The sequence below is a fragment of the Somniosus microcephalus genome, chromosome 7 (genome assembly GCF_052327205.1).
Source record: "Somniosus microcephalus isolate GS21.2 chromosome 7, FLI_Smic_1.0, whole genome shotgun sequence".
NCBI lineage: Eukaryota > Metazoa > Chordata > Chondrichthyes > Squaliformes > Somniosidae > Somniosus > Somniosus microcephalus.
The window spans coordinates 12,721,602-12,739,291 of record NC_140993.1 but is presented as its reverse complement, the minus strand read 5'-3'; the positions used below and the strand labels follow the sequence as shown (position 1 = coordinate 12,739,291).

The following is a 17,690-nucleotide window of genomic DNA, read 5'->3' as shown; positions in this document are numbered from 1 at the left end:
TGAAGAAAAACGTATCACTGCAAGTTCATCAGACAGCTGTGCTTCACGTGTAGCCTGTTGTTCAGTCATGTCAGTATTAGTCACAGCTGCCATATCGTCTCCAGCATTTTCACTCATCTGGCACTATGGACACACAGTTCCCACAGACAATGTGCAGCTTGTTCCCTCAACATCCCAACATGTGATGCGGCAATACAAAATCTCTGTACCACAATGTCCCTTTAAGAGTGAAACTCGGCATAGCCCAGCCCAACAGAGAGGCAATACTACAAGCAAGTCGCGGGGAATAGCTCTCTTCCAACACCATTTTAAAACTTGAAACCAGCAACTGTTTAACCCAAACATTTTGTGTTATTTTAATAAAGACTGACATTTGGGAATTGCAATTTTAAATGGGTGAATTTACTTTAATATAATAAAGACTTGGATTTATATTCTTTTTAAAAATAATAGTGCAATGTATCCAGGTTTGCTGACAATACAAAGCTAGGTGGGACAGTAAGCTGTGAGAACACAGAGTCTGCAAAGGGATATAGACAGACTAAGTGAGTGGGCAGTAAGGTGGAAGAATGGATATAATTTGGGGAAATGAGGTTTTTTCCCTTTGGTCGGAAGAGTAGAAAAAGAGCATTTTTTAAATAGAGAGGAACTATTAAATGTTGGTGTTCAGAGAGATTTAGGTGTCCTCATACAGGAAACACCACGTTTGCAAGCAGGTACAGCAAGCAATAAGGAAGGCAAATGGCATGTTGGCCTTTATTGCAAGGGGGTTGGAGTATAAGAGTAAGGAAGTCTTGCTACAATTGTACAGGGCCTTGGTGAGACCACACCTGGAGTACTGTGCACAGTTTTGGTCTCCTTATCTAAGGAAGGACATACAGGCCTCAGACGGTGCAATAAAGGTTCACTAGATTGATTCCTGGGATGAGAGGGCTGTCCTATGAGGAGCGATTGAGTAGAATGGGCCTAAACTCTCTGGAGTTTAGAAGAATGAGAGGTGATCTCATTGAAACATAAGATTCTGAGGGGGATTGACAGGGTAGATGCCGAGAGGTTGTTTCCCCTGGCTGGAGTGTCTAGAACTAGGGGGCATAGTCTCAGGATAAGGGGTCGGCCATTTAAGACTGAGATGAGGAATTTCTTCACTCAGAGGGCTGTGAATCTTTGGAATTCTCTACCCCAGAGGGCTGTGGATGCTTAGTCGTTGAGTTGATTCAAGGGTGAGATCGATAGATTTTTGGAATCTAGGCGAATCAAGTGATGTGGGGAATCGGGCGCGAAAGTGGAGTTGAGGTCGATGATCAGCCATGATCTTATTGAACGGCTCAAGGGGCCACATGGCCGACTCCTGCTCCTATTTCTTATTTTTATCACTGATCTACATTGTAGGAATGTGAATGACATTGTAGCTTCCAAAAGCTCATATAATAATTTGTCCGTGACTACACAAACCACTCTGGGTACAAGTATGATAGCAAAATGCTGCAGATGCTGGAAATCCAAAATAACAACAGAAAATGCTGGAAAAACTCAGCAGGCCAGGCAACATCCGTGGAGAGAAATTAGAGTTGACGTTTCGGGTCAAAACCCTTTTTCAAAACTGGAAAGGAAATGAAATAGATCGAAGGGAGGGCTGGGAGGGAACAAAAGAAGTGAAGAGACATTAAGAAGTATTCAAAATGAGACGAGATGGTGATAGGACTAGTGGAGACAAAAGACGGCTCTCGATTAGGTGTGAAATGTTCTGGGAGAATGGGAGACAGCTGCCATGTCAAAAAAGAGAGGAAAGGGGGAGGGGTGGGGGGAGGGAAAACCCAAAACAAAGGGGTGGGGGGAAAAAATATTAAATAAAAATGTAATAGGGGCCGAGGTTATGATCGGAAGTTGAACTCGATATTGAGTCTGGAAGGCTGCAGAGTGCCTAATCGGAAGAGGAGGTGCTGTTCCTCGAGTTTACGTTGAGCTTCCGTGGAACAATGCACGAGGCCGAGGACGGTGAGGTCCGAGTGGGAATGGGGCGGTGAATAAAAATGACAGGTGACCGGAAGCTCGGGGTCACCCTTACGGACTGAACGGAGGTGTTCCGCAAAGCGGTCACCCAATCTGCGTTTGGTCTCCCCAATGTAGAGGAGACCACATCGTGAGCAGCGAATACAGTATACTGAATTGCAAGAAGTACAAATAAATTGCTTTTTCACCTGGAAGGGGTGTTTGGGGCCCTGGACAGTGGAAAGGGGGGAGGTATCGGGGCAGGTGTTACAGGTATATTGTGTATCAGTAAAACAGGTTTATTAAGCATTAAACGTCCAGTACAAAGAAGTAATACTGAACAAGGAGATAGTCACAGTCTTGATTGTTTGAGCCTCGGCGTTCCTTCCGAGTGACTGCGGCGCGGTCTCTTTATCTTCTTGCTGTGCTCTGTTGACCGAAGCTCCTTCAACTCTGATTCTTGGTCCGCGCTGCCTTCAGTGTTCAATATCTGTATCGTTCTACACTTTCCCTTCCTTTGCCTACATGACTGCAATCAGCTACCTGACACCTGATACATGTTTTATGACCTTGTTGATCCCACTCGGTCTCGCTTTGTGCATATCAAAGGGCCCTTTATCTTTAGATGTTCTCTTTTCAAAGACCATTTCCCAAGATGTTGTCTAAACAGTCTGTCCATTTTATAGTGGTATCACTGAGGGGTGCCTTCATTTCTCTCTCTCTTTTCTCTTATCTCTTCCATCACCTTACTGAATACCACGTTCCTGATAGCCTCCATAAACTTAGCATTCCATTCCATTACTTCAGTAATTGAAAACCGAGCGAGTTTCAGTCAGGTTGGCATAATTTCCCATCCTGCTCTTCTCTCAGCCATTCGTCATTTCATGTAGGCTTTTAACATACAATTTCACATATTATAGTTACACAAAAATGTTCACTAAATCATACAAATACACCCTATCCTACAGCATAATTGCACAGGCAAGGGAGCTGGGATTGTTCTCCGAGTCGAGTAAGTTAAGGGGAGATTTAATAGAGGTGTTCAAAATCATGAAGGGTTTTGATGCAGTAAATAAGGAGAAACTGTTTCTAGTGGCAGAAGGGTCAGTAACCAGGGGACACAGATTTAAGCTAATTGGCAAAACAACCAGAGGGGAATCGAGGGAATATGGTAATCGGGCGGGAAAGTGCAGTTCAGGTAGAAGATCAGCCATGATCTTATTCAATGGTTGTGAGAAGTCACACAACACCAGGTTATAGTCCAACAGCTTTATTTGAAATCACGAGCTGAAGGAGCGCTGCTCCTTCGTCAGGTGAAGTGAAGAGATGCATATAAGCACAGCATATATAGTCAGAGTACTGCCAGATGATTACAGGTAATCTTTCTAACTGCCCTTTATCCCACCTCGGCAGAGAGATAATCACAGCAATCAAAGGTGTGGATGGTATCCAAACAGGTCAGTCAGGAAAACATTGCATCAAAGAACAATGAGGTGGGGTCACCAGGAGTCAAATGTTGCAGATGCTGGGGTCTGTATGAAAAACAAAAAACAAACAAACAATAAAAAAATATATATATTTTTTTGCTGGAAATCGCAGCAGATCCGGCCTCATCTGTGTAGAGAGAACAAGCCAACGACGACTCGAGTCTGGATGACTCTCTGTCAGGTGGGGTTACATGTAGCGTGACATGAACCCAAGATCCCAGTTGAGGCTGTCCTCATGAGTGCGGAACTTGGCTATCAGTTTCTGCTCGACGATTTTTGCGAAGAATCACTGAAAAGACTACACGATGACCAACAAGTTCCATCCCACCATCAAACTCACCATGGACTACTCCTCAGAATCGGTGTGTCTCGAAGGCCGCCTTGGATAATGCTTACCCGAAGATCGGAGGCTGAATGTCTGACTGCTGAAGTGTTCCCCGGCTGGGAGGGAACACTCCTGCCTGGCGATTGTTGTGCGGTGTCCGTTCATCCGTTGTCGCAGTGTCTGCATGGTCTCGCCGATGTACCATGCTCCGGGGCATCCTTTCCTGCAACGTATGAGGTAGACAACGTTGGCCGAGTCACATGAGTATGTACCATGTACCTGGTGGGTGGTGTCCTCACGTGTGATGATGGTACCTGTGTTGATGATCTGGCATGTCTTGCAGAGGTTGCCGTGGCAGGGTTGTGTGGTGTTGTGGTCGTTGTTCTCCTGAAAGCTGGATAATTTGCTGCCAACATACCCGGACGTCCTATCATATCAGGCAACGGAACCCTGTGTGAGAACCTCTCTGGATACATCGAGGGCATCCTGAAACCCATCGTACAGGGAACCCCCAGCTTCTGTCGCGACACTACAGACTTCTTACAGAAACTCAGCACCCACGGACCAGTTGAACCAGGAACACTCCTTGCCACGATGGACGTCTCGGCACTCTACACCAGTATCCCCCACGATGACGGCATCGCTGCGACAGCCTCCGTACTCAACACCAACAACAGCCAATCTCTAGACGCCATCCTACAACTCATCCGCTTCATCCTTGACCACAATGTCTTCACCTTCGACAACCAGTTCTTTACCCAAACACACGGAACAGCCATGGGGACCAAATTCGCACCCCAATACGCCAACATCTTCATGCACCAGTTCGAGCAAGACTTCTTTGCTGCACAGGACCTCCAACCAACGCGATACACCAGGTGCATCGACAACATTTTCTTCCTATGGACCCACGGCGAAGAATCACTGAAAAGACTACACGATGACCAACAAGTTCCATCCCACCATCAAACTCACCATGGACTGCTCCTCAGAATCGGTTTCATTCTTGGACACGCGAATCTCCATCTAAGACGGACACCTCAGCACTTCAGTCTACCGCAAGCCCACGGACAACCTCACGGTGCTCCACTTCTCCAGCTTCCACCCTAACCACGTCAAAGAAGCCATCCCCTATGGACAAGCCCTGCGAATACACAGGATCTGCTCAGACAAGGAGGAACGCGATGGACACCTACAGATGCTGAAAGACGCCCTCGTAAGAACAGGATATGACGCTCAACTCATCGATCGACAGTTCCGACGGGCCACAGCAAAAAATCGCATAAACCTCCTCAGAAGACAAACACGGGACACAACCAACAAAGTACTCTTCATCGTCCAGTACTTCCCCGGAGCGGAGAAACTACGCCATGTTCTTCGCAGCCTTCAACATGTCATCGATGACGACGAACACCTCGCAAAGGCAATCGCCACGCCCCCACTACTTGCCTTCAAACAGCCGCCTAACCTCAAACAGGCCACCGTTTGCAGCAAATTACCCAACTTTCAGGAGAACAGCGACCACGACGCCACACAACCCTGCCACGGCAGTCTCTGCAAGACATGCCAGATCATCAACACAGATACCATCATCACACGTGAGGACACCACCCACCAGGTACATGGTACATACTCATGTGACTTGGCCAACGTTGTCTACCTCATACGTTGCAGGAAAGGATGCCCCGGAGCACGGTACATTGGCGAGACCATGCAGACACTGCGACAACGGATGAACGGACACCGCGCAACAATCGCCAGGCAGAAGTGTTCCCTCCCAGTCGGGGAACACTTCAGCAGTCAAGGACATTCAGCCTCCGATCTTCGGGTAAGCATTCTCCAAGGCGGCCTTCGAGACACACGACAACGCAAAATCGTCGAGCAGAAACTGATAGCCAAGTTCCGCACTCATGAGGACGGCCTCAACCGGGATCTTGGGTTCATGTCACGCTACATGTAACCCCACCTGACGTAGAGTCATCCAGACTCGAGTTGTCGTTGGCTTGTTCTCTCTACACAGATGCGGCCGGACCTGCTGTGATTTCCAGTTTAAAAAAAAAAAAAAAAATGTTTTTTGTTTTTCATACAGACCCCAGCATCTGCAACATTTGACCCCTGGTGACCCCACCTCATTGTTCTTTGATGTAATGTTTTCCTGACTGACCTGTTTGGACACCATCCACACCTTTGATTGCTGTGATTATCTCTCTGCCGAGATGGGATAAAGGGCAGTTAGAAAGATTACCTGTAATCATCTGGCAGTGTTCTCTGACTATATATGCTGTGCCTATATGCATCTCTCCACTTCACCTGACGAAGGAGCAGTGCTTCGAAAGCTTGTGATTTCAAAGAAAGCTGTTGGACTATAACCTGATGTTGTGACTTCTCACATTTGTCCACCCCAGTCCAACACCGGCATCTCCACATTATTGAATGGTGGAGCAGGCTCGCGCGACCCCGAATGGCCGACTCCTGCTCCTTTTTGTTTTGCTCTTATGAGATGAGAATTTTTTTTTACGCAGCGAGTTATGATCTGGAATGCGCTGCCTGAAAGGGCGGTGGAAGCAGATTCAGTCGTAACTTTCAAAAGGGAATGGGATAAACACTTGAAGGGGAAAAAATTTGCAGGGCTCTGGGGAAAGAGCGGGGGGGAGTGGGACTAATTGGAGAGCTCTTGGGGAGATTTGCTAGCACTGTTGGGGGGGGTTTAAACTAACTTGGCAGGGGGATGGGATACAGAGTGGAGCTATAGTAGGGGGTGATTTACAGCCAAATACGGAGGAAAAAACAAGTCAGCTGTGAAGGCAAAAGGCAATATGGGAAGGCTGGAAGGCATTTATTTTAATGCAAGGAGTCTTGCAAATAAGGTGGATGAACTGAAGTTGTTGTTGAACACATGGGAGTACGATATTGCTATCACGGAGACATGGTTGAGGGAGGGTCAGGACTGGCAGCTCAATATTCCGGGGTATAGAATCTTCAGGAGAGACAGAGGGGGGTGTAAAAGGGGAGGGGGTGTTGCAATATTAATTAAGGAGTCAATTACTGCTGTAAGGAAGGATGATATATTAGCGGGTTCCTCTAATGAGGCCATATGGGTAGAACATAAAAACAAAAAGGGGGCAAGCACTTTGCTGGGAGTGTACTATAGGCCCCCAAATAGTCAGGGGGAGATTGAGGAACAGATATGTAGGCAAATCTCAGAGAAGTGCGAAAATAATAGGGTAATAATAGTGGGGGATTTCAACTTCCCCAATATTAATTGGGATAGTCAGAGTGTGAAAGGCTTAGAGGGTGCAGAATTCTTAAAGTGCATCCAGGAGAGCTTTTTGAGCCAACATGTAGAAAGTCCTACAAGAGAGGGGGCGGTACTGGACCTAATTCTAGGGAATGTAGCCGGGCAAGTGGTGGAAGTGTCAGTAGGAGAGCATTTTGACGACAGTGACCATAATTCGGTGAGATTTAAGGTGGTCATGGAAAAAGACAAAGACGGCCCGGAAATAAGGGTTCTAAATTGGGGGAAGGCCGATTTTAATAATGATAAGGCAGGATCTGGCAAAAGTGGACTGGGAGCAGCTACTTATAGGAAAATCCATATCAAAGCAGTGGGAGACTTTCAGAAGGGAAATAGAGAGAGTACAACGCCAACATGTTCCCGTAAAAGTCAAGGGTGGAACCAACAAGCAAAGGGAACCTTGCATGACAAGGGATATACAAAAATGCATTAGGGAAAAAAAGGGGGGCTTTTGGCAGTTACAAAAGACTAAAGATGGAGGAAGCCCTAGAGGAGTATAAAAAGTGCAGGGGCATACTTAAAAAAGAAATTAGGAGAGCGAGGAGGGGCCATGAAATAACACTGGCGAGCAAAATAAAGGAAAATCCTAAGATGTTTTATAAGTATATTAAGGGCAAGAGGATAACCAGGGAAAGGGTAGGGCCCATTAGGGACCAAAGTGGCAATCTGTGTGTAGAGCCAGATGATGTAGGCGGGGTTTTAAATGAATTTTTTGCATCTGTGTTCACTATGGAGAAAGACGATGTAGACATAGAAATCGGGCAAGGGGACTGTGATATACTTGAACATATTAGCATCGAGAGGGAAGAGGTACTAGAGGTTTTAGCAGGCCAAAAAGTGGATAAATCCCCAGGCCCGGACGAGATGTATCCCAGGCTGCTGTGTGAGGCAAAGGAGATTGCAGGGGCTCTGACACAAATTTTCAGAACCTCTCTGGCCACAGGGGATGTACCAGAGGACTGGAGAACAGCTAACGTAGCACCATTATTCAAGAAGGGTAGCAGGGATAAACCAGGAAATTACAGGCCAGTGAGCCTAACATCTGTGGTAGGGAAATTATTGGAAAAGATTCTGAGGGACAAAATTAGTCTCCACTTGGAGAGGCAAGGATTAATCGGGGATAGTCAGCATAGCTTTGTCAAGGGTAAATCATGTCTGACCAATCTGATTGAATTTTTCGAGGGGGTGACTAGGTGTGTGGATGAAGGAAATGCTGTGGATGTGGTATACATGGACTTCAGTAAGGCTTTTGACAAAGTCCCGCATAGGAGACTGGTCAAGAAGGTAAGAGCCCATGGGATCCAGGGTGCCTTGGCACGTTGGATCCTAAACTGGCTGAGTGGCAGGAGGCAGAGGGTGATGGTCGAAGGTTGCTTTTGTGACTGGAAGCCTGTGTCCAGTGGGGTACCTCAGGGATCGGTGCTGGGTCCCTTGCTGTTTGTGATCTACATAAATGATTTGGAGGAGAATGTAAAAGGTATGATCAGTAAGTTCGCAGATGACACGAAAATTGGTGGGGTGGTAAATTGCGAGGAGGAAAGCCTCAGGCTACAGGACGATATAAACGGGTTGGTCAGATGGGCGGAAAAGTGGCAAATGGAATTTAACCCTGAAAAGTGCGAGGTGATGCATTTTGGACGGACAAATAAGGCAAGGGAATACACAATGAGTGGTAGGACCCTAGGAAGTACAGAGGGTCAGAGGGACCTTGGTGTACATGTACATAGATCCCTGAAGGCAGCGGAACAGGTAGATAAGGTGGTTAAAAAGGCATATGGGATACTTGCCTTCATTAGCCGAGGCATAGAATATAAGAGCAGGGAGGTTATGATGGAGCTGTACAAAACGCTGGTAAGGCCACAGCTGGAGTACTGTGTGCAGTTCTGGTCACCTCACTATAGGAAGGATGTGATTGCATTGGAGAGGGTGCAGAGGAGATTCACCAGGATGTTACCTGGGCTGGAGCGCCTCCGCTATGAAGAAAGACTGGACAGGCTGGGGTTGTTTTCCTTGGAGCAAAGAAGGCTGAGGGGGGACCTGATTGAGGTGTACAAAATGATGAGGGGCATAGATAGGGTAGATAAAGAGGAACTTTTCCCCTTAGTAGGGGGGTCAATAACAAGGGGGCATAGATTCAAGGTAAGGGGCGGGAGGTTTAGAGGGGATTTGAGGAGGAACTTTTTCACCCAGAGGGTGGTTGGAATCTGGAACTCACTGCCTGAAAGGGTGGTAGAGGCAGGAACCCTCACAACATTCAAGAAGCATTTGGATGAGCACTTGAAATGCCATTGCATACAAGGCTATGGACCAAATGCTGGAAAATGGGATTAGATTGGACAGGGCTTGATGGACGGTGCAGACACGAAGGGCCTCTTTCTGTGCTGTATAATTCTATGACTCTTTCAAAGAGCCGGCATAGGCACGATGGGCCGAATGGCCTCCTGCTGTGCTGTATGATTGTATAGTAACTCCTGGAAAGAGTGTGGTGTGTGCAGACATCAAGTGATGACAGAGTTGGGCTTGAGTTCAATGACCCTATAAATGAAGACATTTCTCCAGCGCCTTTCACGACCTCGGGACGTCCCAAAGCGCTGTACAACCAAGGAAGTACTTTTTGAAGTGTAGTCACTGTTGTAATGTAGGAAACGCGGCAGCCAATTTGCGCACAGCAAGCTCCCACAAACAGCAATGTGATAATGACCAGATAATCTGTTTTAGTGATTTTGTTTGAGGGATAAATATTGTCAGGATATTGGGGAGAACTTCCCCTGGCTCCTCTTCAAAATAGTGCCATGGGATCTTTTATGTCCACCTGAGAGAGCAGACGGGGCCTCGGTTTAATGTCTCATCCGAAAGACGGCACCTCCGACAGTGCAGCACTCCCTCAGTACTGCACTGGGAGTGTCAGCCTGGATTTTCGTGCTCAAGTCTCTGGGGTGAGGACTTGAACCCACGACCTTCTGACTCGGAGGCAAGAGTGCTGCCCACTGAGCCACGGCCGAGACAATGATTGAATAGGCCTATTCACATTTACTTTCCGAGAAAAGACGACGAAACAAAGGAATATTTGTATGGTTGTGGAATCATAGCTAAAGTGCCAAGTAGATAAACAAGTACAGTAATTGATTTTTGTTGCAACTGTTTTCTTTGCTCTTCCAGGTACCAACAAATGCTTCATAGAAATCTGGTCTACCTAGCAACAATAGCAGATTCCAATCAGAATATGCAGTCACTCTTACCGGCTGTAAGTATTCTTTTTAAATGTAATTTTTAGAAAGTTTAAACTTTCAAATTTGCAGAATTTCTGATACGCAGGTGACAGTTAATCGGGATTTGGAACTCTGCACCCGAAAAGCTGGTGGAAGCTGATTCCATAAATAGAGTTGGATGGGTACTTTGGGATGAGGAGCTCACAGGGTTACGGACAAGAAGCGGGGGGTGGGACTGAGCACGACTGCTCTTTCAAAGAGCCAGCACAGGCAACGACTGGCCGAATGGCCTCCTCCTGTGCTGTGTGATTCTATGAATCTATTCTATTTCAATCACAAAACCATATCAGAAGATGGAGTCAGTAGAAGTAGCAATTTTGGGGTTAACTATTTTGGTCTTCAAATGTGTATACTTAGAAACTTAAAAAAAAAAAGTCAACAATTTCAGGATGAGAGTTTAACTGGTTGCCATGTCACCGATTCCTTCCGCTGCCCTGGCCACAGTCTGAGCTTTGAACCAGACCGTTCGTAATCTCGGCATCCTATTCGACCCTGAGCTGAGCTTCCAACCCCATAGCCTCCCCCTCACCAAGACAGTCTACTTCCACCTCTAACGTTGCTAGAGTCATAGTTATACAGCACAGAAAGAGGCCCTTTGGCCCATTGTGTACGCGCCGGCCATCAAGCCCTGTCTATTCCAATCCCATTTTCCAGCACTTGGTCCGTAGTCTTGTATGTTATGGCATTTCAAATGCTCATCTAAATGCTTCTTGAATGTTGTGAGGGTTCCTGCCTCTACCACCCTTTCAGGCAGTGAGTTCCAGATTCCAACCACCCTGTGGGTGAAAAAGGTTTTCCTCAAATCCCCTCCAAACCTCCTGCCCCTTACCATGAAACTATGCCCCTGGCTATTGACCCCTCTACTAAATGGAAAAGTTCCTTTCTATCTACCCTATCTATGCACCTCATAATTTTGTACACCTCAATCAGGTCCCCCCTCAGCCTTCTCTGTTCATTTGCTGAAACCCTCATCTGTGGTTTTGTTGCTTCCAATACTCTCGGGGCCGGCCTCCCACCTTGCACCCTCCGTAAAGTTAAGCTCATCCGAATCTCTGCTGTCCCGTGTCCTAACTTGCACCAAGTCCCGTTTGCCCATCACCCCAGTGCTCGCTGACCTACATTGGCTCCCGGTCCAGCAATGCCTCAGTTAAAAAATTCTCAGCTTTGTGTTCAAATCCCTCCATGGCCTCGCACCCCCCCCCCCCCCCCTATCTCTGTAATCTCCTCCCGCCCTACAAACCCCGAGAACTCTACGCTCCTCCAATTCTGATCGGTTGAGCATCCCCGATTTCCTTTGCCCCACCTTTGGTGGTTGTGCCTTCAGCTGCCTGGGCCCTAAGCTCTGGGATTCTCTCCCTAAAGTTACACATTTAATAATTCATTAGAAAAAGGTGTAGTGCCAAAGGATTGGCGGATAGTTAACGTTATACGGAGATAGAACATGTCCAGGGAATTATAGACCAGTCAGCTTAACATCGGTGGTAGGAAAAATAATGGAATCCCTACTAAAGGAGAAAATGGAAAAACAACTTGACGTAAGAAAACTACTAGGCACTTGGTCTAAGCGTTAAACAAAGCTTTAATCAACTGTTTTTCAACATGGAGATCTAGTTGTGTCCTTCACTAGTTCCTGTTAAAGAATGTCCTGAGCAAGCTGGGCCCATGCCCGAGTATTTATACTCTCCCTGGACAGCGCCACCAGCAGGCCGCCCAGTATCATTTCGTAAGTCTTTCCACATGAATGACAAGGTTCATGTCACAACTCGAAACCAAAAATATAATAATGAACAGTCAGTATGGATTTCAAAAGGGAAAGTCTTGCTTGACCAACTTCATTGAATTCTTGAAGAGGTAACAGAGAGAGAGAGTAGACAAGGGTAATGCAGTAGATGTAATATGTCTAGATTTCCAAAAAGCCTTGGATAAGGTGCCACCTAATAGACTAATGAATAAGATCAGAGAATGCGGAGTCAGGGGACAAGTACTTGCCCAATTCCCCTTTTAAAAGTTACAATTTGCTTCCACCACCCTTTCAGCAGTGCATTCCACATCATGACAGCTCGTTCTGTAAAAATAAATTCTCCCCTCTGGTTCTTTTGCCCACCAATTTTTTTTATAAACAATTTGTATAAATGTGGAGTACAGAAGCTCTGCCTATTCTGGCTTTTTGAACATCCCCCGATTTCCATCGCTCCACCATTGGTGGCCGTGCCTTCAGCTGCCTGGGCCCTAAGCTCTGGAATTCCCTCCCTAAACCTCTCCGCCTCTCTCTCCTTTTTAAGGCGCTCCTTAACACCTACCTCTTTGACCAAGCTTTTGGTCACCTGTCCTACTATCTTCTTATGTGACTGTGTCAAATTTAGTTTTTTTTTGATGACGCTCTTGCGAAGCGCCTTGGGACGTTTTATTAGTTCAAGGCACTATATAAATATATAAGTTGTGTTGCTTCAGTTGGACAGAGCCTTGGTCAGACCCCATCTGGAACACTGCATTTAATTTTGGGCATCAAATCCAAAATTATGAAGTTACTTTGATGCAAGTCTTTCTTTCTACCCCCCCCCCCCCCTCTCCCCGCCCAGCCTCTCCATTTCCCGCTCTGTATGCATTTACTGTGCTGTTGCATCAAAACCTAAATGACAACAGACCCACCAAATGGGAAATTGATGGTAGAGAGATTTTATGACGGTAAGGAGGATTTTGAAATCTCACCGTTCGCTCCTCCTGGGCAGCTTGGGCTGGAGGTTCAAGAGCTGGATGTGTTTAAGAGGCGGTCAGACTGTCCCGGTCATTTTAAAACGGAGCCGGAAGGTGTCCCGCTCAGTGAGGGCACGCGGCAATGGCAGGAGGTCACAGGAGGAGGCGCAAAACAACTGCCAGGCCTTTCGGGAGTGAAGTTAGGAAACACTTCTACACACACAGGGTGTTGGAAGTTTGGAACTCTCTTCCGCAAACGGCAATCGATGCTAGATCAATTCTTAATATTAAATCTGAGATTGATAGATTTGTGTTAACCAAAGGTATTAAAGGATATGGGGCAAAGGCAGGCGGATATATGGAGTTAGGTCGTAGACCAGACATGATCTCATTGAATGGTGGAACAGGCTCGAGGGGCTGAATGGCCTCCTCCTGTTCCTGTGTTGTTATGCTTGAAGTACCTGGAATAGCTGACCGGCTTCATACGGTTTAAGCGGTGCCCTTGTAATTGATGTCTATGTAAATGACATAGGAACAGGAGGAGGCCATTCAGCCCCTCTAGCTTATTCCACCATTCAATGAGATCAGGGCTGATCTGTATCTTAACTCCATCTACCCGCCTTGGTTCCATATCCCCTGATACCCTTAACCAACTAAAATCTATCAATCTCAAAGTTTTTAAATTATTAATTGACCCCCCCCCCAGCCTCAACAGCGTTTTGGGGGGAGAGACATTGCCCCTGGACGGCCTGGCTCTAATTTTAAGGTTATGCCCACTTGTTCTGGACTCCCCACCCCACCCCACCAGAGGAAATAGTTTCCCTCTATCTACCCTATCAACCTCTTTAATCATCTTAAACACCTTCGTAGCGAGAGGATTCGAATACAGGAGCAAGGATGTCTTGCTGCAGTTGTACAGGGCCTTGGTGAGACCGCACCTTGAGTATTGTGTGCAGTTGTGGTCGCCTTATCTGAGGAAGGATGTTCTTGCCATGGAGGGAGTGCAGCGAAGATTCACCAGACTGATACCTGGAATGGCAGGAATGATGTATGAAGAGAGATTGGGTCGATTAGGCTTATATTCGCTAGAGTTTAGAAGAATGAGAGGGGATCTCATTGAAACTTATAAAATTCTAACAGGACTAGACAGACTAGATGCAGGAAGGATGTTCCCGATGGCGGGGGAGTCCAGAACCAGGGGTCACAGTCTAAGGATAAGGGGTAAGCCATTTAGGACAGAGGTTGAGAATATAGAATGCAAAAATAAGGTAACAACTCGCTCCGCATGGCCAAGGACCCTGCCAATCTAAAATGGAGGATCCTGTTAGCCTAAAATGGTGGTGCAATGTCGACATCGCTGAGTCACTTGCATATTGTAAGAGATGATCATGTTAACTCGGGAAGCTGTGAAGGCAGCAGGAAGAAGTAAAATAAAAGAAGCTAAACTGATCTGTGGCTAATATGGCTGGCCCCTACAATGTCACACCTTGCTGGTAGAAACAGTGTAGGGCGGAGTGCAGAGGATATACAGACAATAGGCGATCAGAAAACACATTACCATACTGATTAGGTGATCGTGAAGCCACTACCAGCATATTTACTTAACTATAAACCATTCAGTGAAATGTGACTTCTTTATTTCAAACTGCCAGGCCAGGAAATCAATTTAAATGTGTACGCGCCCAGCTCAGGATTGGTGCAGACTGTAAGATGTGTTAATGTCTTCTCAAAAGCAAGTATAATAATGTGGCACTCTGTATGAAAGATTACTTGCTCTGGTGGAACCTGTCGAGACTCTGCTGGAGTCAGAACTGTGCTGTATCAGAGTAAGTCTCCCGGGACAACAGAATAAAACAACTGTTGAACTCAACCAGTATTCGACTCAGTGTTTGTACTGAACCAGATTGAGGGCAAAAGAATCCGTTTCAACAAGGTGAGGAATTTCTTCACCCAGAGAGTGGTGAACCTGTGGAATTCTCTACCACAGAAAGCAGTTGAGGCCAACTTATATTCAAGAAGGAGTTGGATATATTTCTTAAGGCTAAAGGGATCAAGGGATATGGGGAGAAGGCAGGGACAGGGTACTGAGTTTGGATGATCAGCCATGATCTCATTAAATGGCGGAACAGGCTTGAGGGGCCAAATGGCCTACTCCTGCTCCTATCTTCTATGTTTCTAATTGGATCGCCCCTTAATCTGCTGTAATCGAGGGAATGCGAGCCCATTCTGTGCAACCTGCCCTCGTAACCTTTTTGGCCCTATGACAAGTGATCTGCGTCACTTGTCCAATGTGGGTGCTTGTGTGGAATAAGTGGGGACGGTGTGAGTGTTGAGGGCCGTAACTACTTGCACTTAAGTGTGAAAGTGAGAGCTAACCAGGAGCGATTCTTGAGTTTTCGATTTAACTTTTCGTTCTTCTCTGTCCTGCTTTAGCCTCCCACACAGACCATGCCAATGGGACCAGGGGGCATGAACCAGAGTGGAATGAACCAGCTCCCGCACGCACACGCCATGGCTGCGGACAGTATGGTAGGAGGGGGGCCCCCTGCCTCACACATGCAAAACCAGATGAACGGGCAGATGCCTGGTGAGTTCTTAAAGCGTGCTATTCGGCGTCCTTGTTACTTAGCAACCGAATGACCTCGTGGGGCAAGCCTGAGAGAAAGTCTCGCGTCCGAGGGTTCCAGAACCTTCTGGCCTGGATTGGTGTTGAGCAAACTGCCCTCTAGCTTTGCTTTAGCGCCGACAGTATTTGTGCAAGGAACATGCTAAACCGAGCCAGCTGACTACTTTTGGATGAGATGCAAGGTGAAAGACTTCTGGTCAGGTTGTGTTAGAAGTTCCTCCCTAGAATCCTGCACACTGTAGCAAAAAAAAGTTCCCTACCTGAGAGACTTTGGTTGTGTGGAGAGACTGGAGAAGCTGGGATTTTTCTCCTTAGAGCAGAGAAGGTTAAGGGGAGATTTAATAGAGGTGTTCAAAATCATGAGGGGTGTTGATGGAGTAAATAAGGAGAAACTGTTTCCAGTGGCAGGAGGGTCGGTAACCAGGGGACACAGAGTGAAGGTAATTGGCAAAAGAACCAGAGGGGAGATGAGAATTTTTTTTTACGCAGCGAGTTGTTGTGATCTGGAACGCGCTGCCTGAAAGGGCGGTGGAAGCAGATTCAATAGTAACTTTCAAAAGGGGAATTGAATAAATACTTGAAATGGAAAAAGATTTGCAGGGCTCTGGGGAAAGAGCAGGGGGGAGTGGGACTAATTGGAGAGCTCTTTCAAAGAGCCGGCACAGGCAAGTGGGCCGAATGGTCGCCTTCTGTGCTGTACCTACGTTCAGTTTCTCACCATCTCTCCGAAAGGCACTAATTTGTGTTTACACAGGTGCCCACAGTCTCCCAGTGTTCAGTCATCCAGGTAGCCAGTTTTCATGTGTGAAATGGGCTATGATGCAGGGAACATCGGAGTGGAGCCCAGTCTCGATCTCAGTGTCTACACATACATTCCCGAAAGTGTCAGCCGTGGCTCAGTGGGCGGCAACCTCGTCTCTGAGTCAGAAGGTTGTGGGTTTCAAGTCCCCACTCCAGAGACTTGAGCACAAAAATCTAGGCTGACACTCCCAGTGCAGTGCTGAGGGAGTGCTGCACTGTCGGAGGTGCTGTCTTTCAGATGTGATGTTAAACCGAGGCCCCGTGGGCTCTCAAGTGGACGTAAAAGATCCCATGGCTACTATTTCGAAGAAGAAAGGGGAGTTCTCCCCGGTGTCCTAGCCAATATTTATCCCTCAATCAACATCACTAAAACATTATCACATTGCTGTTTGTGGGAGCTTGCTGTGCGCAAATTGGCTGCCGCGTTTCCTACATTACAACAGTGACTACACTTCAAAAGGTACTTAATTGGCTGTAAAGTGCTTTGGGACGTCCGGTGGTCGTGAAAGGTGCTATAAAATGCAAGTTTGTCTTTCTTTCTTTCTTAAACAAGAACCGTGGCTATTTTTGTTTTTCAGTAGCGCCCCCCCAGCACTGCCGTGACCAGGGTCACTGACTAACTACAAGCCAGGAACCAGCTCCAGGACTATCCTTGCCCACCTAGTGCCACACAACAACTTGTATTTATACAGCGCCTTTAACATAGTAAAACGTCCCATGGCGCTTCACAGGAGCGATTAGCGAGCAAAATTTGACACCGAGTCTCACGAGGAGATATTGGGAAAGAAAGAGGTTGGTTTTTACAGAGCATCTTCAAGGAGAAAAGAGAGGCAGAGCTCGGGGGCCCAAGCAGCTGAAGGCACGGCCGCCCGCCAATGGTGGGGCATGCGCAAGAGGCCAGAATTGGAGTAGCGCAGAGATCTCGGGGGTGGGGTTGTGAGACTGGAGAAGGCTACAGAGATGGGGAGGAGCGAGGCCGTGGGGCGATTTGAAAATGAGGATGAGAGTTTTTATATCGAGGTGTTGCGGGGCCAGGAGCACGGGTGCAATGGGTGAACGGGACTTGGTGTGAGTTAGGATGAGGGCAGCAGAGATTCGGATATGTTCAAGCCTTTGGAGGGTGAAAGCATTAGAGAAGGAGTTAGACGTCTGGAATTGCTGCTTTGTTGAGTCAGGCCTAAATCTGGCTCCGTGACTTTTCACT

At 47.0% G+C, this 17,690-nt stretch overlaps 1 protein-coding gene across 5 annotated transcripts in view; it reads left to right on the top strand.

Moving 5' to 3' along the window:
* The window catches only part of ss18 (SS18 subunit of BAF chromatin remodeling complex), a 114,610-nt gene that overhangs the window by 22,398 nt on the left and 74,522 nt on the right, over positions 1-17,690 (top strand). For all 5 annotated transcript variants that reach the window (XM_085992243.1, XM_085992242.1, XM_085992246.1 and 2 more), the window contains exons 3-4: positions 10,256-10,340; positions 15,493-15,646. In XM_085992243.1, coding sequence (XP_085848369.1) covers positions 10,256-10,340; positions 15,493-15,646 — 239 coding nt within the window. The remainder of the gene's footprint in view (positions 1-10,255; positions 10,341-15,492; positions 15,647-17,690) is intronic.